Below are 27,151 nucleotides of genomic sequence, written 5' to 3'. Positions count from 1 at the left end.
TAATGCTGTTAGCTAAGCTATATTCCTTTTTTTTTTTTTTTTTTTTTTTTTTTTTTTTTTTTTTAATTTTTGTGAAGGTTTTTTTTTTTTTTTTTTTTTTTTTTTTTTTTTTTTTTTTTTTTTTTTTTTTTTTTTTTTTTTTTTTATTTATTTAAGTCACAGACAGAGAGAGAGAGAGGCAGACACACAGGCAGAGAGAGAAGCAGGCTCCATGCACCGGGAGCCCGATGTGGGATTCGATCCCGGGTCTCCAGGATCGTGCCCTGGGCCAAAGGCAGGCGCCAAACCGCAGCGCCACCCAGGGATCCCCTAAGCTATATTCCTATTTACAATCCCATTGTGGCTAATTTCTGCTTATTTGCTGCTTTTAAGGAGAGCTCTGCTCTTTGTTCATTATACTTATTGAGAATAGCAGTAGTTTATGTGGAAAGTAGAAGTGAAAACCTGAATCTTTAGGTTTCCTCTTTCCTTTTTAATTTTGTCTTTTGTTCTCACTTCTCTTTGTAATATGGTTAGGTAATAAAGTAACTTTTCTGGCAGTTTAAATGACATAATCAAATACATTTTAAAGACTTAAAAAATCTGATACATAGGCACCAAGAGTGGAAGCCCAAGTTCTTCTGGGATCTTTGGTTTGCTTTCCTAACTTATATTGTGAACTGCCTGCTCTCCATCCCAACATTCCTGATATTGCTGTGTCTCAGTTTACAGACGTTAAGGTAAGAAATCAGATGCTAATTTTTAGTGTTTAAATGGCCTTTTTAATAACCGTGTATGTTCGATAAAACTTGTATTCTTTTCCTTTAGAAATTCACATAATTGTGAAAGAACGTTAACCAGTTGTACACCTCAGACATAAGACTAAAATGTCCAGTAGGAGCATAGTCTTTTTTGTGTTTATAACTTCTTTGGAAACATTTTCTCATTATTGAATTCATTCATGTGTCAGTATCTTAGGATTTTTTCATTCACTCACAGAACATTTATTGAAACATCTTATGAGGGATCCCTGGGTGGCGCAGCGGTTTGGCGCCTGCCTTTGGCCCAGGGCGCGATCCTGGAGACCCAGGATCGAATCCCACGTCGGGCTCCCGGTGAGTGGAGCCTGCTTCTCCCTCTGCCTATGTCTCTGCCTCTCTCTCTCTCTGTGTGACTATCATTAAAAAAAAAAAAAAAAAAAAAAAAATGAAACATCTTATGAGGCAGATACTATGCTACTTCTAAGGCTTCTAAGACTGAGATGAAACTGAACCTACAAAAAATTTGTCTCTCTTTCCTAATTTCCCAATGTGATATATCAACCAATGTAATGGAATATTCCATTTTGCTGTAGGAAACTGTGAAATTGCGGTGGGGATCCTGTGTACCTGAATCATTATAACACCTCAAAAGTCATGCTGATAATTTTTTTTAGACTTTTGCCTTCTCTGAAAGAAATTTTTTCAATCCAGTTTTCTGGATTTCTGCATGTACCTTTCATACCAGCTATATTTCTCTTTACATTTGTAATTACTTGTTTAGTGTATGGATTTATACTTCAGACAAATAAACACCACAAGGTCTTATTTACTGCTATATCCTCAGAGCTTAACATGCTGCTTGGCATCTGGTACTCTAGAAACATTTGTTAAACAAGTGAATTTCACTGACACATAAAATTGTATAGGTCAATGCAAACTTGCAATGAGAGTTAATAAAAACTATACAAATTGAGTTTTGGTCTTCACAGATGTAATATCTTTGGGTTCTTCTATTTTCAGAAGATCCTGAAGGTCAGGGATAGGTAATAGTTTTAATTTGCTTAGGCAGTTTTGAATTTATTAGGGATTAGCCCGGTTTATTACTTATGATCTGCATTTCAGAGTAGCCTTATTATCTTCTGGCCATTGTATAGGTAGTAATGGCTGAAATGATTTAAAAAATCAAAAACTTTCGTAAAGGGGTATCTCCAAAATAAAAGGTAATTCTAATAATCAAGAAAGCAAAAAGCCTAAGAAAATGATGATTCTCTGTCAGGTAACTGAAGATTTAAGGGGAAATTACATGTCATAGTGGTCATATTTAATTTTTACATTTTCACTGAAACCAGTTCCCTGTGTACTCTAAACTGCAGCCACATAGCCACATGGACCGTACCATGCTGTTTTTCGATTTTGGGCTTTTGAAAATGCATTTCTTTCTGCCTGAAACATCCATTATATAGAGGTGTTTTCCTCTTTTTGTCTCTCTTAGTTACCAAACACAAAAAATTTTAGTCTTTGACCTTGATCATTTGTCAAAATCCTGTTTACCTAAGACCCCTTTGTGAAGTATCTATGACTTTCTGAAGTTTTATTTATTCACGTAGAACCTTGTATACGTCATCTTATTTTGTAATTGTTTACAAGTTTGCCTCCTTCCCTGGAATGTAAACTTCTTGAGGATAGGTACTGTATCTTAATCTATTTCTTTCCAGCGTTTAAGACAGGATCTCCTACATAGAAAGCTCTTGGGCTTAAACAATACCTGATTAATTGTCAGCCACTGGGCTAGATACTAGGTTTACAAAGATGTGTAGAAGGTTACTTCTTCTAAGGACCTTACAATCTATGTAGCTGATAAGTGCTTTTTGGATAAATGAATGAATGAGTGAATGAATGATTTTTAAAGAAAGGAACAAATAGATTCTTAATTATCAAGCCTAGTGGCATTCTTGTTTTCCTCTCCTTAATTAGCCACTATAGTATCTGTCTCATGTTGGTATTACAGACCATCCTAAATCTTTTCAACTTTGACTTACATTACACAGATCTAGCTTGATTTACTTCTTGCTTCTCAACATATTCTAGGACTCCCAAATACACTAGTGTTCTTTATCTGCCTAATAAACACAAACTTTAAGATCCTCTCTTTAGATAATTACTGTTTATTCTCCCTTTTGAATATTTTATTCATTTACATAATTTTAACTATTATTTAGCACTTATCCTCAAACTTACACATTATAATTTTTTACAAATTAAAATTATTCAAAAAAGGTTTGCTTTTAAATGAATATTTCTGAGTTTTGAAAAGATGCTCATACTTTTGAGCAATTAAATCTGTTTTAATTATCTTATAGTAAAAAAAAAATAATTATCTTATAGTGAGCTTTTTATTAATCTTTTAATCAGGAAAAATTCTTTTTTTTAATATATATATATTTGGTTATAAATTTCAGAAATTATTTATTTTTGTCTATTTGTGCTTTTATAAAGTACTACCAAAAGAAAATACTACCAACTAGGTAGCTTATAAATGACAGAAATTTATTTCTCACAGTTCTGGAGGCTGATAAGTCCAAGATCAAGGCTCCAATAGAGTTGAATTCTGGTGAGGACCCTCTCACTGATGCATAGCTGGCATCTTCTCACTGTGTCTTCACAGAGTGGAGGGAGCTAAGGAGTTCTATGGTAGTCTCTTTTATAAGAGCATTAATCTCATTCATAATGTCTCCATCCTCATGACCTAAGCACCAGCTACTACCATCCATTATATCTGTGGGTTCAACTTTAGTATAAGAATTTGAGTGGAATACAAATATTCATACCATGTTATTATTTATTTAGCTAATTTTATGAGTAATATTAGACTCTATTAATAAAGTCTGCAAGTTGAGAACAAAGATTCTTTAATTTCCCCATTGTATCCCTAGCACCTGGGGCAGCACATGGGCCCATAGTGGCTATTTATAAATATTTGTTGAATGAATGAATGAATGAAATCTTAATCATTACTGGGTTTTCCCCTTTATTTTAGGAACTTATAATCAAAACTGTATTAAGCTCAGCAAGAGATGAGCCTTCTGGTCCTGCACGGTAGGTCAGATGTTCTTTTTTTTTTTTTTTTTTTAAGATTTTATTTGAGAGTGAGTGAGTGAGAGTGCTTGTGTGCACATGCACACAAGGTGGAGGGATAGAGGGAGAGGGAGAAGCAGGCTCCCTGCTGAGCAGGAAGCTGATGGCAGGGCTCAATCCCAGGACCCTGGGATCATGACCTGAGCCAAAGGCAGACGCTTAACCAACTGAGCTACACAGGCACCTGGGTAGTTCAGATGTTTTAAGATTTGACATGACATGACTATTATCTTTTTGGAATCTTATTGTAGAAGTTGATTGAATTATTTGGCAGTCCCCATCGTTTCAGATGTACAAAAGCTGTTCTGAATTATAAATTTAAATTATTAAGATCATTAAATATTTTTTCATGATTTTATAAACCTTCCTTCATTAAAAAAATAAAATCCTATTTAAAAATATAAAAATACCTTTTTAAGTATTTTTATTTTCTATATTTAAAATAATTTTGGGGGGAGGTGCCTGGGTGGCTCAGTCTGACTCTTGAGTTCAGCTCAGGTCATGATCTCAAGGTCATGGGATCAAGCCCCACATCAGCCCTGTGCTGGGCATGGAGCCTGCTTAAGATTCTTTCTCTTTATCTCCCTCTGCCCTGCTCACTCACATGCAGTCTCTTTCTCTCTTTAAACAAATAAAAATTTTAAAACTAATAAAATGATTTCTTTTAATTTTAAGTATATTTTACTTTCCTTTCAGGTTATATTTGTCACTATCTGTTTTGCAATACCTTGACATGTAGTCAATGAATTTTTGTTCAATTGAATTAAAAGAAAAGATTTCTTTTGTAGAAAAAAATACTTGTAGGAGGATTTATAAATATTTTATCAGGATATTTTTTAAAAGTACAATATAAATAATAAGATTTTAGAATGTTTTCCCTTCTAAATGCCTTGTTAAGAAGTGAAAACTGTCATTTTCTATTTAAAATTTTCCAGAAAGGCTGAGATTTAAATCAACAGGTTGCCAGTAGCACACCATGTTCCTTTTTTTCCCGAAAATATCATTAATTTATATTTTATATTTCTTGAAGCTAATTCTAATATGTCAGCCTCAACGGTAGTCTATGTTACTACTTTTTTGACCTACATGTCTGGAAAGCTTCCTTTTTTCCTAACACCTGCACATTTTTTTATTCAAGTTTCATAAAAATACAGATTATGGCTTTGACTATTTGGATTCTAATTGTAATTTAAACCTTTTAACAGCAACTAGAATTAATGTAAAATGAGCAGTTTGCTTAAATGAAATAGCTCCAGCCTTTTAATTCACTTGGCATATTTTTCTCAGTAGCCAAGTTAACTAAAAACAAATCTCTGAGTAAATCCTTCTTTTACATTAGTTTTAATACTAGGCAGCTATTCCAGAAAACATTGTCTTTTCCATTATTCCCATATTTATATTTCTGGTAGCCTTAACTCCAAATTTGATGATTTTCAATATTATTTCTTTAACATTTTCTGTGTTAATGATTAATAATGATAATCTTTTAAGTTCACAAGGGTTTTCCTATCATTGTTCCCTTTAATCCTCATAACAATTCAGAAATTATTGGAATCATTTTTATTCTTCCAGCTTTGCTAGCAAAAAAACTGATGGCTTAGAAAACTAACATTTGTTATGTACCAGGCATTGTTCTGAACACTTTATTACCTCATTTAATCTTTGCAGCAGCTCCAGAATATAGGTATAATTTTTGTCTTCCTTTTTATAGATGGGAGCCCAGAGAATTTAAATAATCTGCCCTATCATCCAGAAATAGCAGAGCCATGATTAAAACCCTGGCAGTTTGTCTTCAGAGCCTTATTAGATGCATAAATAATAAGTGGCAGAACCAGATTTGAACCTAGAGCTTCAGAATCTAGATCTTCTGCCTTTTTTTTTTTTTTTAAACACTATGTTGCCTCTGAAATGAAAGAACACTGAAGCCTAAAACATATAGCTGCCTGTAAGTAGACTTGGAAATCATTAACACAATAGCTTGCTTGAAAATGTAAGAAAATCCCAAAGTTGAACAGAAGCATTTTCTAAACTTGTTTTCCTTTCAGGAATGTAAGGTCTTAGAAGCTTATCCCCCAAAATTAGACCAGGAGAAGAGAGTTGAGCCATTCTAGAAATGATCTAGATTATTTTGCTATCTTGAGGAATGTAGGAAACACACACAAATTGATCTTCCCCCTCTATTATAAAAACGTGTTAATAAGCATTCTACTCCCAGTCTGTGCTGGTTAGTTACGCCCATGGAGAGCTTTGCTTCACTTCAGAGTTCATAATTACTTTAGGATTATAGGTCTTTCCACTGCCAAACCTGAAACCTGGTTATTTAGATATGTAATATTAATGGGTAGGTAACAATAGGGAAGAAATAAAGTAGTAGAATTAGCCTAGAAGACCGGTAGTTTTGCTAGTAAATAATTTATTAGCATGAACACTGTGATAAACTGAAAGATGAGACTTACAAATTTCTGGTCCACTATGTTCAGGATGAAAGATACTTCTGCATTCAATTATTCTGGAATTTAACATTCTACAGAATTTAAGAATGTCGGTAAAACAAAACAAAACAAAAAACAAAAACAATGTTGGTATCAGGACATGCCAAAGTATACCAGGATACTACAAGGAGTTGACTTGTTTAGGAGTTGAGGGAAACCAGTATGTGCTTCATTAAAAGCTAATACTTGAACACACTGATGAAATTTTTAATGATTCTGATCATCAAATAATACCTTTCAAGCAAAAACTCGGTTGAAACAAGGAAATGAAGTTTCATAAGACATTAGGGAATAGAAGAAATTCTACCGGTTCTATTTCTGTTGGAAATCGTTTATAAAGTATATGAATTTTATTTGTATTGCCAATTTGTTTTACAAAGAATTTGTAATCAGCTTTGTTAAATTTAAGAGTTATGAAAATAATATTTAGGGGCACCTGGGTGACTCAGTCACTTAAGTGTCCAGCTATTGATTTTGGTCAGGTCATGATGGAGTCAGGCTATGTGCTGTGCACGGAGCCTGCTTAAAATTTTCTCTGCTTCCCTCCCTGCCCCCCACCTTATCTCAAAGGAAGAAAGATAGAGGGAGGGAGGGAGGAAGGAAGAAAATGATATGACATCCCATCAGCTTCATGTTTTTGCTAAAGTTCATTTTGTGCTATCAAAATCATTCTCTTTCCTTTTTTGAAAGTTACAATTTTTGTTTGGGAAGCTTTATGGCAATATCAGTTTGTTAATATGGGTTTGTTACAACGGTCCTGTGTGTTATCCCCACCTTAGTAATAAATTATAACTGAAAATTAATCTTTGAGTTTGGGGTCATGTGCTTTCCTCCTTCTTTCACTTGCTTAAGAAGAAATAATGTGCAGAATAAGAAATTGATTCACTTAAACAGTGCTTGTTCATTCTAGATTGGTTGTCGGTATTTTGGTTGTGGTGGTGGTTTCATTTTGTTTAAAGGCTCATCTATTTCTGTTTATATCATTGTTGGTTGCCTTTTTTGCAGATGTGTAGCACTGTGCAGTTTAGGTATTTGGATTTGTGAAGAACTGGTCCATGAGTCTCATCATCCTCAAATCAAGGAAGCTCTGAATGTAATTTGTGTCTCCTTAAAGGTAAAAAAAAAATGTATTTAGTGGAAAATATTATTAGTGGAATATATTAATAAAGAATGCAGGACTATTTTTCTCCAAATGTTAATTATATCTTGTGTCCTTACAGATTAAAACATTTAATAAATGGTTTTATTAATTTGTCATTACATTATTTCTTTGATGCTGACTTTTTCCTTCAGAGTTGTTCTACTCTTGAATTTAGGATATCTTAGTATCACTAAGATATAAGGTTATCAACCTATTTTATCTCAACTTTTGGTGTCATTTAACAACATATATAGGGTTGTTTTTTTCCTAATCAGTATTTTTGTAACCTACTTTTCATTCCTTAATACTTCCTGAATTCTTGAGCTATTCAGTATTTTGGCTTTATTATTTCAAGTTAAGCGCTGTCCTTGTTACCAGAGTAAAATTTGTTAAAAAATAATAACCTGATTTTTTGGACAGTCTGAATGAGTAAATTTTTTGCTTGTGAAAGTATGCAGATTAGTTTTGTTTTAAAACTTGTTTTAAAGTATCTATATAGAATTCTAAACACAAAAGGTACAAATATTCCTTACTTGACAAGTATTTCTGAATATGTACTATGTTTGAGGTGCTTTGCTAGTCACATTGAGGTATACCAGAATGAAAAATAATTGTAAATCCTAGACTCAAGAGATTAATAATATGATGGCTAAAAAGGATTAAATTAAATAAGAGTAATAATAAAACAAAGCTAAGAGAACCAAATGAGTGATGCATATAAAATGTTGATTGAGGTCAGAGGTAGCCGCGATTACTTTGATGTAGGTAATGGAGAAGACTTGGAAAGTGGAGACATTTGGTCAGGGCTTGAAGAGTTGGGGAGATTTGGTCATAGAGAGCTAAGCGTAACAAGTTTGAGTTTATGCCATAACAAGTTTGAGTTTATGCCACTGGGGAGTCATCCAAGAGCTTTAAGCATAGACAACGTCAGCATCAGAGCAGTTCTTTAGAAGATTAATTTGAAAGTGTTGTTTGTAGCAGATTGGAATGGGGAAACGATTGATAAGGAAATGAGCAGTTTGCAGGCTGTTGCAGAAATCCAGGTAAGAGAAAATGTAATAAACGTTAATTGAGGCAAACATTCAAAATTAAAAATAAACTTAATTGGGATCCCTGGGTGGCGCAAAAACTTAATTGTGTTTTTGGAATGTGTTGTCAATTTTTATTTTGCAGCTGTGTATTATTATTTTAATATTTTAATAAATACACAATGACAAAAATGTATAAAATTTAAAGGTTTTTAGCAGCTAATGCATTAATGAATATTTTTTAATTGTTTTTACTGTTACAGTTTACTAATAAAACAGTAGCCCATGTGGCTTGTAACATGCTTCACATGCTGGTTCATTATGTACCTAGACTTCAGGTTTATCAGCCTGATTCTCCCTTGAAGATTATTCAAGTGAGTATTTCTCATTTATTGTGGCCCTGTTAAAAATCTTTAGATTTGGATACCTTGAAATATAAAATTATTTAATGGTTTTCTTTAAATTTTGCATGGCTAAGTTATGGCAACCCGGGCAGCTTTTTTGAGATATCAAAGTTCATGATAATCTCCTTGTATTTTATGTTAGGAGACTGTGATCTTGGTTTTTTAAAAGCTACCTGCAAATTTATAATTGCCATTGTCTTTATTAATATATATTCTTTATTCAGCCTCTCTTAGGTGAGAAAATATACATCCCTCCAGTTACCAGAATCAGGATATTATTTTGATTCATCCCCTTTACTTTTCAGTTAATCATAGATGGAGTTTGCGTTTTAAATTTTTTTTTTTTTTTCATTTTAATTCTGTGTCTCCTATACAACACCTGACCTCTTTCATTCTTTCTTTCTTGTGATACTGTGGTAGCTTTCTGGTTGGTCTCTTGGCTTCTGAGGTCTTCTCCTTCAAATCATCCTTCACATTCATATGACTTATGTCAAAACCCAACAGTATAGCTGAGTGGTTTTCCTTTGCTTATAAAATAAGACCCATGTTGTTTATCTGGTTATTTGAAGCCTCTGGATGAGGACTCAGCCCATCTTTTCAAAATCATGTAGAGATTCCTTTGAAATATCCTGTTGTCCAGGTACCTGAGTCAGTTTACTATCTTCTGAACATACCTTCACTCAACCTCATAGAGTTGCTTTGAAGACTAAATGAGAAAATATACTTTAGAGTCCTTAGAACTTTTTGCCATAAAAATTACAGGACATAAATTTTAATAAATGTTGGCTGTAGCTATTATAATTATTATGTAGGATGTAAGTGTGAATGTACTATGTCAATATTAAAACTTGAAAATTTCTGAAATTTTAAATTTAAAAATTTTGAAAATTTTACCCTTTAAGATTGATTGTTTGAAAATTAAGATCATTCTTTAAGCAGATTTTTTTTTTCATTTAGGAAAGCCTGAAAATCCTTTCCCTTGTTTTCTTTATCAGTTTATATATTAATACTCATCTAATTACTTCTTAAGTATGCAGATTTTTGTAGATTACTTCATTATATAGTGGTCAGTGGCTACAGATGAAGAGTTATTATATTATTCAACTTCTAGTTGAATGAAGAAATGAAATCCCAAAATTGTAGAGCATTTCACTAATGGTTTACCTATTTGCATAGTTAGGAAAGGAAGCCCAGTTCTACGACCAGTATTAAGCAGATGCATCTAATATACTAAGTTCTTTTTTTTTTTTTTTAAGATTTTATTTATTCATTCATGAGAGACACAGAGAGAGAGAGGCAGAGACACAGGCAGAGGGAAAAGCAGGCCCTATGCAGGGAGCCTGATGCAGGACTCGATCCCGGAACCCCATGATCACTCCCTAAGCCAAAGGCAGATGTTCAACCGCCGAGCCACCCAGGCATCCCTAATATACTAGATTCTGTTAGTGAATAAAGCCTTTTAATATGTAAAGTATATTCAGAGGAATTTTTCTACTTGATTCAATAACTTACAGAAATATAATAGCATACAATAAAAATATAATAAATTTACCTATGTATTTTTAGCATGCACATAAAAAATTTAATGAGATCAGGAAATTTCCAGAGTAACATTGTGTGCCTTTTTTGCCATCTTTTAATAATTTTTATTTCATATTTTTGTATCAAATTTATTCATGTACTATTCAATGTATAATATATGTTAATTTTAAAAACCACATAATAAAAATTAAAAAAAAACATATTTACCCACAAATATGTACACACATACATGTCTGGAAAGATGAGAGTAGATTTCTTTTTCTTTTTCTTTTCTTTTCTTTTTTTTTTTTTTTAAGTAAACTCTATGTCCAACACCAGGCTTGAACTCACAACTTCAAGGTCAAGAGTCACATGCTGTACCAACTGAGCCAGCCAGGCACCCTGAGAGTCAATTTCCTTATTTCCCCCCCCAACTTAAATGAGAAATAGTTGACAAACATGATTGTTTAAAGTATACAATGTGATGATTTGATAATTGTGGAATGATTACCAAGGTCTAGATAATTAACACATCCATTACCTCACCTAGTTAACTGTTGTTTGTTTTTTTATGGTGAGAATGGTCTACTCTTAGCAACTTCCAGATATTCAGCATATGATTAACTATAGTCACCATGCTGTACATTAGATCTTACTATTTTTATAACTGAAAATTTATACCTTTTGACCTGCATCTCCCTGTTTCCCTCCTTTCCTCTGAGCCCCTGGTCACCACTATTCTATTCTCTTTCTATGAAATCAGGTTCTTTAAGATTCCACATATAAGTTATACCATACAATATTTGCCTATCTGTCTGCTTATTTCACTTACAGTAATGCCCTCCAGGTTGTCATAAATGGCAGGATTTCCTTTCTTACGGCTGAATAATAATATTCCATTGTGTGTGTGTGTGTATGTGTGTGTATACACACACACATACATATTTTTTGTATTCATTTATCCACAGATTTATATTGTTTCCATATCTTTGCTATTGTGAATAATGTGGCAGTGAACATGAGTGTACAAGTAGCTCTTTGAGATACTGATTTCATTTCCTTCAGAACTGGGTTGCTGAATCATATGATAGTTCTTTTTGGGGGGAGCTGGGGGGGAAGGGGGGAAATAGAGTGGGTGGGAATCATATGGTAGTTCTATTTTTAATATTTTGAGGAACCTCCATATTGTTTTCTGTAAAGGCTGTACCAGTTCACGTTCCCACCAACATTGTGTATCAGTTTTCTTTTCTCTACCCCCTTGCCAACATCTGTTATCTCTTGTCTTTTTGAAAATAGCCATTCTAACAGATGGAAGGTGATATCTCATCATGGTTTTGATTTGCATTTTCCTCATAATTAGTGATATGGAACACCTTTTCATATATCTATTAACAATTTGAATGTCTTCTTTGGAAAAATGTTTATTCAAGTTCTTTGCCCATTTTTAAATTGGATTATTTGCTTTTTTGCTATTGAGTTGCAGGAGTTCTTCATTTATTTTATGTATTAACCCCTAATGTAGATATATGGTTTGTAAATATTTTCTCCCATTTTCCATTAGCTGCCTTTTCAAGTCCTTTTTTTTTTTTTTTTTACTTTTCCTTTGCTTCCTTTGCTTCCTTTGCTGTGCAGGTGCTCTTGATATGGTCCCACTTATTTATTTTAGCTTTTGGTGTCTTATCCAAAAAATCAATGCCGAGAGCAATATCAAGAGTATTTTCCCTCTGTTTTCTTTTAGGAGTTGTATGGTTTCAGGTCTTAAATTTAAGTCTTTGATCCATTTCAAGTTAATTTTTGTCAGTGGTATAAAATAGGGGTCCAGTTTCATTCTTTTGCATTGGATATCCAGTTTTCTTAACACCACTTATTGAAAATACTGTACTTAATCTTTCTTAATTTCTTTTTCTTACATTTCATTGTTAATGTATAGAAATGCAATTGATTTTTAACCCTGAAACCTTACTGAATTCACTAGTTCTGACACTTTTTTGGTGAAATGTGTTGGGTTTCCTAAGTATAAGATGATGTTACCTGCAGACAAATAATCTTACTAATTCCTTTCAGATTTGGATGCCTTTTCATTCTTTTTCTTCCCTAATTGCTATGATAGGACTAAAGTACTATGCTGAATAGAAATGGCAATTGTGAGCATCCTTGACTTGCTCCTGACCTTAGAAGAAAAGCTTTTAACTTTTCACCATTGAGAATGATGTTAGCTGTTGGTTTGTCATATATGGCCTTTATTATGTTGAAGTACATTCCTTCTATAACTAATTTGTTGAGCAGAGTAGATTTCTTGAGTGATAGAATTGCAGATGATTTTTATAAATCTTTTGCTTATCTATATCCTCTAATTTTTCTGTGAACACATATTATATATGTTTATGTATATTGATTCCTGAATTGAATTTGTAAGAAATCTATAGTTGATAGAGTATATAATTTTGGTTCCATACACATGAGGATTATAAATGATTGAAAAGCTTACATATTAAAAGTTACTTTGCAAAAAAAAAAAGTCTTTGCAATAACATTGATAATGTCTTTAGAATTAGAAAATGTATTTAGGATAAACTTTCATCAAATAGATTTTATGTCACTTTACCTAACATTTAATGGATGCATCATTAACATAGTTTGAACTTTTTTTCTTTGCTGACAGATTCTAATAGCCACCATCACCCATCTTTTGCCAAGTACAGAAGCTTCATCTTATGAAATGGATAAGAGGGTAATTAAAATTTTGTTTGATATTTAATATATGTTTAGTAAGGTATTTTTTTAATTTATTTTTTATTAGTAAGGTATTTATATTTTAAATTAGCAAAGCTAGATATTTACATGGCAAACATTAATTCATCTTGTGCTTAAAATCCACTTTACATTATTTAAGTGTAACCAAATTATATTTTAGTTCAGATTTCAAGTTAGTCATGGTTATTTGATAAAGTCTTTGAATCTCTTGGATGTGAGGAACCTTGGAGGATATTTTATTCATTTATAATTATTTCACTTTATCTTGCCAAATTATGGTCTTGTTTATGCCTGAAAATAAGTAATTCTGAGAAATTCATCAACTCGGAAGGCAACCATACATCTTTATATAGCTGTTACTGGTAGAAAATAACGAAATTTCCATTAAGGAGAGTATGTATAATAGAGATGGCATATAGAGGAAAATCTACCCCCTGGCCACAAAAAGTTTTACAGGATTGCAATCACCTTAGTAAATTCATTCTGAGATTCCTTTAATTATTTCAGGTACTGTATTTGTAAGTCTAAAGTTTCTATTTGGTTTCTTTTCATAGTTTTCCATATCTTTCTTGAAATCTGCATTTCTATATCAATTATATCTACTCTATTAGATTTTTAACAGTTTATCATAATTATTTTAAATTCCTTGTCGGCCAAATTCAATATTGGTGTTATTGCTAGGTATGTTTCTATTGAAATCTTTTCTTCTTGATTGTGGATTCCATTTTTCTGTTCATATATTTGTTAGTTTCTTAAAATATATTAGGCATAGTACATAACATGTTATAGAGATTCTAGTAGATCTGTGCTGCCCGGGATACTAACTACTACCCACACGTGACTTTAAATTTAAATAAAATTAAATTAAAAGTTTATATTAAAAATTTAATTCCTTATTTGTGCTAACCATATTTCAAGTGCTCAGTAGCCACATGGACAAATATATACCATTTCCATCATTGCACAAACCTCTATTAATCAAGGCTGCTCTAGATTCTTTTCCTCTGAAAATTATTCTGTTCCTTTCCATTTTCACATCCTAATCTTGCATTTTATTCTCCAGATCTCAGTGTCATCATCTCTTAATCATACAGGTTGAAATCTCAAAAGAGCAAAGTTGTTGGAGAAAGATGAATTTCAGTTTTCGTTGTGTTTTATGTGAGGAATAATGCCAGCAAAACCATGAGCAAAGCAACTCTGTATTGCTAAAGTAGTAAGTTTGAAGCTCAAAACAAAATTACTGGTATCATCAACACATGAGTAGTATTAAACTCTGGGAATATATGTAATCACTTGAGAAGTTATAGAGTAAGAAGAGTTATTAACAAAATAGAACACTTCGAAGAAAAACAGAGCAGGGGGTCACCAAAATGGAGACATAGGAGGCTCCTGAATTTTCTTCCTCCCGTGGATGTGCCAAAGATACAGCTACACATGGAGCAGTTCTCTCTGAGAGAAATCCAGCAACTAGTTGAATGATCCTATGCATCAGGAAATACCCACATCAATACATAGGAAACATTGAGGCACACTCTTGAGATAAACCCATTGACACAGTCAGGAGAGAACTCCCAACTGCCAGGGTCTTTCAGAGGCTGCTAGCACCCCAGCTTTTAAGCTTTTTAAGCCTATCCCCAGGGATAGGCTTGTAAATCACCTGGCTCTGAAAGCCAACGGGGCTTGTATTCACAAGGCCCACAGAACTATAGGAAACAAAGGAGCACTTGTTAACAGGAGTGTGAGCACCTGCCATTGCTATTCCCCCAGTGTTCAGCACAGAGGTGACAGGCATTCTTTCTCTATGAAAGAGTTGACTGCATACTTTCCCAGCTGCTGCCTGAGAGTCCAGCTTCTAATCAGCCTTCATCCAGGTGCTGACTGGAGTCCTTCTGGAAGCTCTTAAGAACCAGTGGGCACTTCCCCTTGTATTCTCCCTCTGACTGGCTCCAGCAATAAAATCAGGTCTCTACCTTTCCCCTAGAAAGAGCTTGTCAACACTAAGTGAGTGGCTCCCAAATGACCTACTTCTGGGAGTGGACAGAACTTCGCATTCATGTATTCTCTGGAAACACACAAAACAGGGTGGTTCTGTTTGCACCAGCACTCCCAGCGACTGTTTCCTCTGGCTTAGCACAGAATGAGTAAGCAAAAATAGCCAGCTCTCAATTTCTCTGTTAGGGGCTAGACTGCATATAGCTAATGTCCCAACCTTTCCAGCTGCTCCTGAAAGTCAGACTACCGATTAGCCTGCATCAGGAAGCTGAAGGAGTAGGCAATTAGTAGTCCTTCAGGAGCCTGATTAGGTATATTGGCATTTCCCACTCTTTTAGGACACAGTTTGGATAGTCACAGAAGTTTGATGAGCAGCTAAGAGCTTGAGCCAGGCTGCTAGTTTGCCTTTTCCAATTAATAAGTATCTTTTAGGAAGATACTTTGAGATTATATAAATAACCTGTTATTTCTTAAACCTTTTATTAAGTAGTTTTGCCAGCCATTTATAACTCTTACCAGAATTAGATGTTAGGATAGTTTCCTAATTCTGTCATTACTTTTACATTAATGTCATTAGTTAGTTTTCTATGATAAGGAAGAGCTTTCTCTTATTCCCTATCCATCTTACCAGTGTGGGATCATAATTCTTATTTTATGCAATGGATTGTAATCCTTAGTTTTTTTACTACCATTATTTATTTCAGAGCTCAAAATGTCCCAGACTTAGCCAGTGGGAATGCCCTTTAAAATGGCTTCTTTATCCTTTTGTCATATCCTCCTCATTATTCTTTCAGCATATCCTTAATTTCTGTCACCACAGAATTTTTCAGACTTATTTTGTATTTTTCCTGCCTCAGTACTGAAATTAGCCATTTCCCCAAGGAACTCTGGTTCTGTTGAGTGGGAATAGTGTTCTCAAATAAAGATCTGGGAGCTAAGTGTTTACATTGTCATTGGGTTGTGTGTGTGTGGTTTTTTCCCTTAGGCCCTCTCACGAGATAAAGCTAAAAAAAAGATAATATGTACACACATGTAAATAAATAGTATGTGTTTATGTATGTATTTCTTTGTGTGTATTAAAATACCATGAGTTTACCTTGACACCTCTGATTCTAATCCAACACAAGGGTCAGTCTGTCCTCTCCCTTTACATATTTGTAACCACCTGCCCCAATAATGAGAACCTAACTCCTTTATCCACATTTATTCACAGTATATTTACTTCTTTGTGCAGTTTTAGAAAAATAAAAGGAGTTTCAGAATATACTTATGCCTGTATATAGTTACCAAAAGAGTATATAGTTCAAAAGCTGTGTTTAAAAGTTACTTGAGTTACTTCTCCCTCCCCTTAGCCTCACTTTAGTATGATTATAGAATTCATTTGAATATAGTTCAGGTTATTTTTTCAGTTTGTATTCTATTTTAGTGTTTTCTCCCCATCCCTGTTGGTTTTGTTTTTTAGTTTATGTTTTATCCATTCTTTCTGCACAATGAACAGATACGATATTTTTTCCCCTCCTTGTTTGTTAAGAGATACATATTCTAGATATTCTTTGGTATTTAGATTTTTTTACTTGCAGGGTATCCTGGAAATTCACAATACATCAATTCATGAAGATGTTCTGTGTTCTTTTTTACAGCTGTATAGTATCATTACTACAGTGTGTGAATGTACTGTCATTTATTCAACTCACTCTCCTATGTATGGATATACAGGGTTTTTGGTTTTTTTTTTTTTCTTTTTCCAGTATTTTGCAATTGTAAAGAATGCTGCAGTGATTGTAGCAATTCAGTCACACCTGCACATTCCACTTCTAATTCTAGTTCTCTTGCTATTTCTATCAATTTTGCAGTTACTTCCTTAATTGAAATCTTCCAGCTCCTCAAAGTCATCCATGAGGTTTGGAATCACTTCTTCTAAACTCCTGTTAATGTTGACATTTTCACCTTTCCCATGAATCATGAATGTTCTTTATGACATCTAGAGTGGTGAATCCTTTCCAGAAGCTTTTCAGTTCACTTTACCCAGATTCTAAAGATAAATCACTATCTATGGGAGCTGTAGCTTTATGAAATGTATTTAAATACTACTTGAAATAAAAATTTCTCCTTAATCCTAATGAGCTACAGAATGGATAGCAGGCATAAAAACAACATTAATCTCATTGTGCATCTCCATCAGAGCTCTTGGACTTAAAATATTCAGTAAACTATGTTGTAAATAGATGTGGTATCATCCAGGCTTTGTTGTTCCATGTGTGGAACACAGGCAGAAGAGATTTAGCATAATTCTTAAGGGCCCTAGGATTTTTGGAATAGTAAATAAATGCTGGTTTCAACTCAAAGTTACTAGCTGCCTTAGCCCCTACCAAAAGAAGCAGCTTTGAAGCCAGGCATTGACTTCTCTCTAGCTACAAAAATCCTAGGTGGCATCTTTTACAAATACAAAGCTGTTTTGTCTACAGTGAAAATCTGTTGTTTAGTGTAGCTAACCCTTTGGATAACTCGCCATACCCTCTGTATCAGCATCTGCTGCTTCATCTTCTACTTTCATGTTACACAGATGGTTCCTTTCCTTAAACCACACAAATCAATTTCTTCTAACTTCAAACTGCTCTTTTGTAGTTTCCTTACCTCTCTCAAGCTTCACAGAATTTAAGAGAGTTAGGGCCTTGCTCTAGTCTAGACTTTGACTTAAGCAGCTGGTTTGATCTTCCATCCAGACCATAAAACTTTCTCTATATCAGCTGTGCAGCTGTTTTGCTTTCTTAACATTCATGTGTTTCCTGGAGTAGTACTTTTACTTCCTTCAAAACTTTTCTTTTGTATTCACAGCTTGGCCATTTGGCAAAGAAACCTAGTTTTCAGCCTGTTTGGACTTTCGACATGCCTTTCTCATTAAATTTCTAGCTTTTTATTAAAGTGAGAGGGCAGCCCCAGTGGCTTAGCAGTTTAGCACTGCCTTCAGCCTGGGGCGTGACCCTGGAGACCTGGGATCGAGTCCCACGTCGGACTCCCTGCATGGAGCCTGCTTCTCCCTCTGCCGTGTGTCTCTGCCTCTCTCTCTCTCTCTCTCTCTCTCTCTCTTTGTGTGTGTGTGTCTCTCATGAATGAATGAATGAATGAATGAATAAATAAATAAATAAAGTGAGAGTCAGTGACTCTTCCTTTCACTTGAACACTTAGAGGCCATTGTAGGATTATTAATTGGCCTAATTTCAGTAGTGTGGTGTCTCAGGGAATGAAGAGGCATGAGGAGAGGAAAGACAGATGGGGGAATAGCTGGTTAGTGGAGCAGTCAAAACACATATGTTTACTGATTAAGTTTGCTGTCTTATATATGGACATTGTTTGTGGTACCCCCAAACAATTGCAGTAATAACATCAAAGATCACAGATCACCATAACATATAATAATAATGAAAAAGTTAGAAATATTGTGAGAATTACCAAAATGTGACATAGAGACATAAAGTGAACAAATGCTGTCAGAAAATGGTGCTCCATAGACTTGCTCAACACTGGATTGCTACAAACCTTCAATTTATCAGAAATGCAGTACCTGTAAAGCAAAGCACAATAAAATGATATAGAATCTTTAGATTCACATTTACTTTCCTTAAGCTATTTTCTTTTTAATGTTACCTTGCTTTGTGTATTATTTTTGGGAAGTCTGATGTCAGTTTTATTCTTTTGCCCTTATAAATTATTTCATCTTTTTTCCAGGAGGCCCTAAGGATATTTTTTCTTTATATTTGAAGTCTTACTTTTAAATCTTTATCAGAATATGTGTTAGAGTTGATTATTGCAGGTCAGTTTGTCCTGGCTTCTGGTGAATCTTTTTATTTTTTATTTTTTTAAGATTTTATTTATTTATTTGACAGAGGGAGAGAGAACAAGTGGGAAGAGCAGCAGGCAGAGGGAGAGGGAGAAGCAGGCTCCCTGCTGATCAGGGACTTGATCCCAGGACCCTGAGATCATGACTTGAGCTGAAGGCATATCTTAATCATCTAAGCCACCCAGGTGCCCCCTGTGGACCTTTTTTAATGTGTATATTTCAGAGGTTCCAATTCTATATAAATTGTATATTCTTTTTCTTTTATTTCAGCCATATTCTCCCTGACACTTTTTATCATTTTAAAATTTCATTTTTAAATTGTTATCCACTGTTCTTCAATACCTGTATTATATTTTGTGGTTTTTTTCAAATATATTCTTCATTAGGCATTTATATTTAGGCTTCATTTCTAAATTTTGTCCTTTTGCTTCTTGTACTGACTTGATATAATTCTTCATTTCTTGATCTATTCTTAGTTTTTAATTTCTGATTTAAGATAGATTTTCTTTGTCCCTATATCTAAATGCTGTTTGATAATATCTAATTTAGGTTAGAATATTGTGTTATAGTGTTCTTCTGCTTCATAATTGAGGTTTTTGGGTGGGGGTTTCATCAGCCGAATTGCTTAGATTCTCATTTTTTTTGTTTTCTTTTCATAATAGTTTTATTTCTATGGACGAAGTTGGTGAGGGTGAGGGTGGTTTACAAGATTCCTACTTCAAGAGCTCCCCCTTCTGGTGTTTCAACAAAGTATAGTGTCTTTATTGTCTTTTTAAGGAGAGGAATTGTTAAGACCATAAATTTATTGGTTGATGCTTTTTAAGGAAGAGAGAGATTGCAGGTCCATCAGTTTTTAAAATTTAAGTCTTGCAAGATCCTAAGTTTCTCTTTTTACTACATGTTTTCCAGAGGTCATCTCCTCATATCTTCTTAACATTCTTTTTCCCCAAAGCATTGCCTTCCCTCTGTGTACTTTTAAGTCCTTTTTTCCTACTCAGTATCTGTCTTCCAGTACATTTTTTTCAGTATTCTCACACTTAGGATGACTTTTTCTTTCTTGCTTGGTTTTTAGGTTTGTACCTTGTACTTTTCTGTCTTTTACAATTTTTCTCAAACTGCCCTTGCTCTTCATGAAAGTTTATAATAGGAGAATGGGGAAAAGCTTGCTGAGATTTGCTGCATACTTTATACTTACAGATAATTTAAAGTTTAGATGTTCTGTTTTTTGTGTTTATACTGAGGATGTTGGTTTTGTGATGTTTTATTGGTTCTTTTTGTTCCTTAAAAGGAATGTAGAAGGTGACTGTAATATATATGAACTTAATCTTGCATTTGTGTTCCATTCCTTAAAGAATTTTAAATAGTTGACTGATGTCTGTTCTCATTTAAGCTCAGTATTTTTATAGTAATTTAAAGTAATTCTGGCAGTCCTATTTTTATTATGTTTAAAGTTTCATTGTGTTGGCTCTAAAATACAAAGAAGAAACCCACAATAATACTCATATACAATATTTTAGAGTCACCTAGATCTAAGTAAATATTCATGGTAGAATTAGGGTTGATAGCTCCTGAAATAAATTTTGGAAGAAGGGATCCCTGGGTGGCGCAGCGGTTTGGCGCCTGCCTTTGGCCCAGGGCGCGATTCTGGAGACCCGGGATCGAATCCCACGTCGGGCTCCCGGTGCATGGAGCCTGCTTCTCCCTCTGCCTGTGTCTCTGCCTCTCTCTCTCTCTCTCTCTCTGTGTGACTATCATAAATAATAAGTAAAATTAAAAAAAAAAATTTTGGAAGAAATAAATAAGTTGGTGAATTTCTTTTAAAAGTATTAAGGTCAGGATGCCTGAGTGGCTCAGCAGTTGAACATCTGCCTTTGGCGCAGGGCGGGATCCTGGGGTCTAAGATGGAGTTCCGCATCAGTCTTCCTGCCTGGAGCCTGCTTCTTCCTCTCTCTGTGTCTCTGCCCCTCTCTCTCTCTCTGTGTCTCTCATAAATAAATACATAAAATCTTTTTTTAAAAAGGTATTAAGGTCTTATTTTATGAGTTTACAATAATAATCTTTTTTGTTGTTGTTTCAGTTGGTAGTATCCTTACTTCTGTGCCTTCTGGACTGGATCATGGCCTTACCTTTAAAGACACTGCTCCAACCAATCCATGCTACAGGAGCAGAAAATGATAAAATAGAAAAATCTGTCCTCAATTGCATTTATAAGGTAAATTTGTTTGCTTTATTTATTTTTTTTTTAATTTGTTTGCTTTAACCAACACTTTTTAAAACTGAAAAAAATAGCATTTCTTAGTATTACATTTTTAGTTTTTTAGAGCCAGGTATTTTCTAAGAACGTAGATTTATCTTACAGTGTCTAAGGCTAATTAAAATTTCTTCCTACAAGGTACAGTTGTTTCACTGCAGATTTTTGAAAGGAGTCAAATCTTTGTTGAATGTGAGAATGATTAGTTAAATTTTATTCATTCTTCTTTTTAAGAAGTATTAAGTTTTACCTTGATTGAAGAACTAAGTTTTAAAATACTTAAAAATTTTGTCAAGCTCTTATATTCCAGTTGGCATTTTTCTCTTTTTGTTTATCTTCACTGAAAAGGAAAACTATATTTTTCCCTCATACTTTCAGGTATTACATGGGTGTGTTTATGGAGCTCAGTGTTTTAGCAATCCAAGGTATTTTCCAATGAGCCTCTCCGACTTGGCATCTGTAGATTATGATCCTTTTATGCATTTGGAAAGTCTGAAAGAGCCTGAACCTCTGCACTCTCCAGATTCAGAACGATCCTCTAAACTTCAGCCAGTGACAGAAGGTAAAAAAAATTCCTAAAGGACCATATTATTTCTTGGGTTCTCTGAAAATATGATTTGAGGGTGTAGGTAGAAATAATGGAGATGAATATGTCTTACTTTGTAGCTCTTTACCTCACCATGTGTATTATAGCAAAGTTCATTTTTAGTTTAGGAAATAACTTCAGAAACACAGTTACTAAGATTACATGTGATGACATTCCCTTTATACTTCTAGTTAAGTTACTCTGATAAGTTCTTTTTGGTATTTTATTTTATACATCATAGAATTTATATAATCGAATAACAGATTTAGCTTTGGAGCCTAACAGATAGGGTACTGACTATTATTTACTAGCTGAGTGGCTCTTTCAGTTTCCTTATTTGTAAAATGGGGATAATAATATCCATTCCCTTATGGTTGTTTTGAGTACTGAATAAGATATGTGTAAAACCCTTTGCACATTTCTTGGTAGGCAGTGAACTCAGTAACATTTTTTTAAGCCACATTGTGTCTACATTCATAAAGTTTACTTTCTGATATAAGGAAAAAATGTAAATAAATAACCTCTAAATATGAGTATAAAAGTAAATGTACATTTAAGATAGAAGTAGCCTAGAGGAACCCAGCAATCATTGAAGGGTTTTAAGGAGGTTATATACATGATAAAATTAGTAGTAAGAGCAGTTTGGCAACAGTATTTTCTAGGTCAGAGGATTATGGCCCAAGGCCAACCCCTTGTTTCTGTAAGTAAAGTTCTTTTTGCATCCATGCTGTTCATTTACATATCATGATGGCTGCTTTTGTGCAATATCAGCAGTGTTTGTTGTACAGTTGCAAAGGAGATCATGTGGTCCATAAAACTGAAAATTTTTACTATCTGGCTCCTTTTATGCATTCTGTAGAAAGAGTTTGCTGATCTCTGTTATGTTAGAATGGTTTTAGGGAAGTTAACTTGGGATCAGAGAGACTAATCATGAGGCTGTTGCAAGGTCTTTGTTAGGAATATATATTTGTGTGTTTGTGCACATGCATACACACACCTGTGTGTGTGTGTTCTGAGAAAAGTTGGAAAGGAAGGAAAACTGGAAGAGTAATTTCTCTGAAATAAGACAGGAAAAAGATGGGGTAATGATTTTAAATGATAGGTCCAATACAGAAAGACTGAAAACTATGTCTACTTTAATTTCAGCAAAGATGTAGGAGGGAGAAGTGGATGGCTGTGGGTTGTAGAGTAAGGAAGAGTTAAAGAGCCATTTGTCAAAAGTACTCTTTAAAGAAGTTTGTTTAAAAAAAGAGAGAAAAAAAAGAGAAAAGCAGTAAGACAGTGGTGAGCTAGTGGATGATTCAGGGGTAAGGGAGTTCTAAGGATGAATAAAGTTGAACAAAATTATAAGTTGAGAAGGAAGATGGGAAGGGGATCATTTAGTAGGGTAAAGTTCCTGAACAGTAGCTAGAAAGTATTGGTGCTGATATTAGCCCTTATTCTGACCCAGACAGAAGCAAATGGAAGTAAATTAAGGGGATTGGCAGAAGTCACTCAGAGTCCAACGGAAAATGGAAACAACAAAGTTTTGGTTGCACCAGTCAGCATTAAGTAAGGTGGACGTGGCAGAAAAACACGGGAGCTATGGCTTTCAGAATATTGGTATATGGTTTAGCCATGGAATCTGGGCTTGGTGAAGATTGAACTGATCCTTGGGAATGGCTAATAAGTTAGAAGAAAATGGAGTGATCCAGTGAATCAGAAAGTAGATGTTGGCAATAAGAAGCTAAAGCAGTGATTCTCAGCTTTGGTTGCACATTAAATTACTGCTGTGCTACTCCCATCCATAGAGATTTTGATTTCTTCATTTGGGAGAGCTAGGATTTTTTAAAGCTTTATAGGTGATTAATATGCAGCCGAGGTTGACAATCATGGAGAGTGTCACTATGTTAAGACGATGGGTTTTTATTTGTTTGTTTGTTTATTTATTTAAATTCAATTTGCCCACATATAGTATAACACCCAGTGTTCATCCCATCAAGTACCCTCCTCAGTGCCCGTCACCCAGTCACCCCATCCCCCCCACCTTCCTCCCCTTCCACAACCCTTTAAGACAATGGCTTTTAAAATGAGTTTTTAAGCAGTAGAACCCCTTCAAATAAATTTCACAAGGAAACCCAATTTGTAAAACTTTCAAAAGTAGAGCTGCAACAGAGTAGAGGCCTGGGATCCTACTGACTTCTGTCCATCTCCAAGAGCGTTCTCCAAAGGCTCTAAGAAACAAGAGTGGGGAAAATCGCTAGACTAGGAGATTGTGGTCAAAGAGTAAGCTGTTAAGGAAGAGTTTGATTTTTTTTTTCTAAGATTTTATTTATTTAATCATGAGAGTCGCACAGGGAGAGGCAGAGACAGAGGGAAAGGTAGGCTTCTTGCAGGGAGCCTGATGTGGGACTTAATCCCTGGACCTGGGATAACACCCTGAGCCCAAGGCAGATGCTCAACCGCTGAGCTACCCAGGCATCCCAGGAAGAGTTTGATTTTTAAAGGTGGAATAGTTATAAATGATTAAGACATCTAAGATGTGGCCATGATAATAGATTGGTGATGTAGACTGCAAGTGAAATAGGAAGTTACACATCAAAGAAATAGGGCTAGGGTTTGGGGTTGACCACAAGTTACTAATAGTTTGTCTGAAACACAAATACAGTTGACCCTTGACCAACACAGGTTTGAACTGTGCAGGTCCACTTATACATGGGTTTCTTTAAGTTTTTTACTATAAATATATTTTCTCTTCCTTAGCATTTTCTTTTCTCTAGTTTATTTCATTGTAAGAATACAGTATATAATACATATAACATTTAAAATATGTGTTAATCAACTGCTATGTCATTGGTAAGACTTCCTGTCAACAGTAGGCTATTGGTAGTCAAGTTTTTGTGAAGTCAGAAGTTAAACATGGATTTTCAACTGCAAGGGGGTCAGCACCCCTAGCCCCCATATTGTTCAAGCGTCATCTATATACAAGTGAAATAGAAATGTAAGATTTAAATTAAAACTCACATATAGTAGAGATATACTGGGAAGTATGGTATAGCAAAATAATTTAGACCATAATTGATATATAGGTATTTTATATATTATTTCTTTAGATTTGGTATAGTAAACCAGAGTGTTTATTTTACTTTAAAAACAAAGTTATGTGAAAAGATTAGTTGCTTTTTGCACTAATCTTTTAGGGTAAAAAAATGTAAAGTTTGATTCAGGGCATTATAACACACTTCATAAACAGTGAAATAAGTAGTTTACTTATGTAAAGAGAGGTTTTAATGTATTTCAGATAAAATTTACTATACAATTAACAGTCACTGTAGAAGATACAGAAGTAAAGATTTAAATAGATGAGTTTTATATTGATATCAAATGCTCTGTGGAGTATTCTCTAAATGTATTAAGTTGTTCCCTTTGGACTTTCTTAAAAATATAAAAGACCAGATAAATGCAGAACCTTTTAGGAACAGCTGTAAGCCAACAGCAGGTGATTCTGTGGTCTGTAGTGACTACATGCTGTGTTGTGTTTTTTTTTTTAATGTGGCAAAGTGACTAATCACTGTGCCCTTGTCTAAGGCATGCTTCATCATCTTCAAGTACTTTTTTGGCCCAAGATTTCTAAACATAGAGTGTCCCTAATAAGCTCAGTATTGGATTGAACAAGTCTGATTTGAGAACTATTGGCAGGAGTAGCCGTAATTATTAAATTTACTAAATAATAAAGCAAGGTAGTGAAGTTGGCTTTTTGTCAAATGGCAGTAGTCTTATTAGCAAAAAGTCATCATTTGCAGGGTCAGAGTGAAAGGAGGCTCTAAAGGACTCATTCTGTCCTAATTATAGTTTCACCTATACATATTATGCAAAGCTAATATTTAAAGCATTTGTCAAAATTAACTTCCTCTGCATGTTCTATTACAGTGCAATGAATTGCAGCAGCTTTTTATGTCTTGCTGCTTTTGTATGCCATAATAATCTGTAATTATGGGTTTGCTGCAAATGCTGTAGGGTTTGTTTAATCTGACAATCTGAAAAGACAACCTTGAATAGACTTATTTAAATGAATGCTAGTTACACAAAGCCTAGAAGCATCGATATCTTCATGTTGCATTTTCTTACAAGTCTAGTCATTTAGAGTTTCATTTTGAATATTCTAAATTAGAGAATTTCCTGTGTTTTCTTTGTATCTAAATAGATATGTAGAAGAGAGATATATATATTCTATAGCTTATAACCCAAAAAATCTAAATCAAATTGCCCAATTAACAAGTTGAGAGATTTTTATCCTCTCATATTTATAAATATCTTAAATCTAGAGAAGCAGCTTAGGGAAGAAAATTATATTACCTGCATTTAAAATCTAAATATATTCTTTAAGTGTACTCGTTGTTAAGAATTATGACAGATTTGTGAACAAGCTTATTTGAACTGCATTCTCACTATCTCTTCCTTTGAGAAGAGGATATATAGGATGGGCAGGGTACCTGGGTTTAGAGGTTTGTTTTAGGGAAAGAGCTCGGTCGCAGGTTATTTATAAATAAGTTTGAAAAAGGAATTCATAAAACCTGTTACTTATAATACTCTCAAAATCGAATGGTTTGTATTGCTTCTTTCATATCCAACTCTGTATATGAGTTTTTAATTCATCTTTATTAAAAACCTGTATTATTCTTAGAAAAAAATGGGGTTTAAGGTGTTTTATGTGATTTGTCCATGATCATAGGTCAGAGATGAAGTTAGGAATTTGTCTCTATTTTGTCATCTGCTTCTATTAAATTATATTCTTTCACATCTTCAGAAATGCCCTGCAAAAAGGATACACTGCTTAGAACAAGTCATTTATTTAAGCTTATCACTCAAAAGAAGAAGAAGAAAGAACAGAAATTTTTTTCATACATCAAAAAAATTTTAATGTCTAATTATATAATTTTTTATTACCATTTAAAATGTGATAAAGTCTTACTTAAATGAGCTTTTCAATTGATCTGGCCCTTTTATATAGCAATTTATGCCACGTAATACTATTTTGAAGTTACTGTACAAAGAAAAAAATAAATTTTGAATTCATTGTTGCCATATGTCACAGTGATTTGCCAAAACAAAAGAGCATTTTAACAAAAGAGAAAAATACGAAAACTAGAGTTGTGGTAAAGATGGAAATAACACTGAACTGGGAAAAGACTAGTCCTGTTCTTCTATGGCAGTTATATCCCTTAACACTTGTGTCCTCATGTTCAAAATGATAGGTATTGGCTAGATTGTCTGTAAGGCCCCTAACAGC

The 27,151-nt window shown here is 34.1% G+C and overlaps 1 protein-coding gene across 13 annotated transcripts in view; it reads left to right on the top strand.

Annotated features, from left to right (window-relative positions):
- Positions 1-27,151, top strand: part of RALGAPA1 (Ral GTPase activating protein catalytic subunit alpha 1) — a 242,244-nt gene that overhangs the window by 126,984 nt on the left and 88,109 nt on the right. For all 13 annotated transcript variants that reach the window (XM_072838277.1, XM_072838278.1, XM_072838267.1 and 10 more), the window contains 7 exons: positions 594-719; positions 3,778-3,836; positions 7,373-7,481; positions 8,800-8,910; positions 13,124-13,192; positions 21,123-21,257; positions 21,675-21,858. In XM_072838277.1, the coding sequence (XP_072694378.1) occupies positions 594-719; positions 3,778-3,836; positions 7,373-7,481; positions 8,800-8,910; positions 13,124-13,192; positions 21,123-21,257; positions 21,675-21,858 (793 nt within the window). The remainder of the gene's footprint in view (positions 1-593; positions 720-3,777; positions 3,837-7,372; positions 7,482-8,799; positions 8,911-13,123; positions 13,193-21,122; positions 21,258-21,674; positions 21,859-27,151) is intronic.

Source organism: Canis lupus, chromosome 9, assembly GCF_048164855.1.
Source record: "Canis lupus baileyi chromosome 9, mCanLup2.hap1, whole genome shotgun sequence".
Classification (NCBI taxonomy): Eukaryota; Metazoa; Chordata; class Mammalia; order Carnivora; family Canidae; genus Canis; species Canis lupus.
Note: the sequence above shows the minus strand (reverse complement) of the source record. Positions and strands in the feature narration are given on the sequence as shown.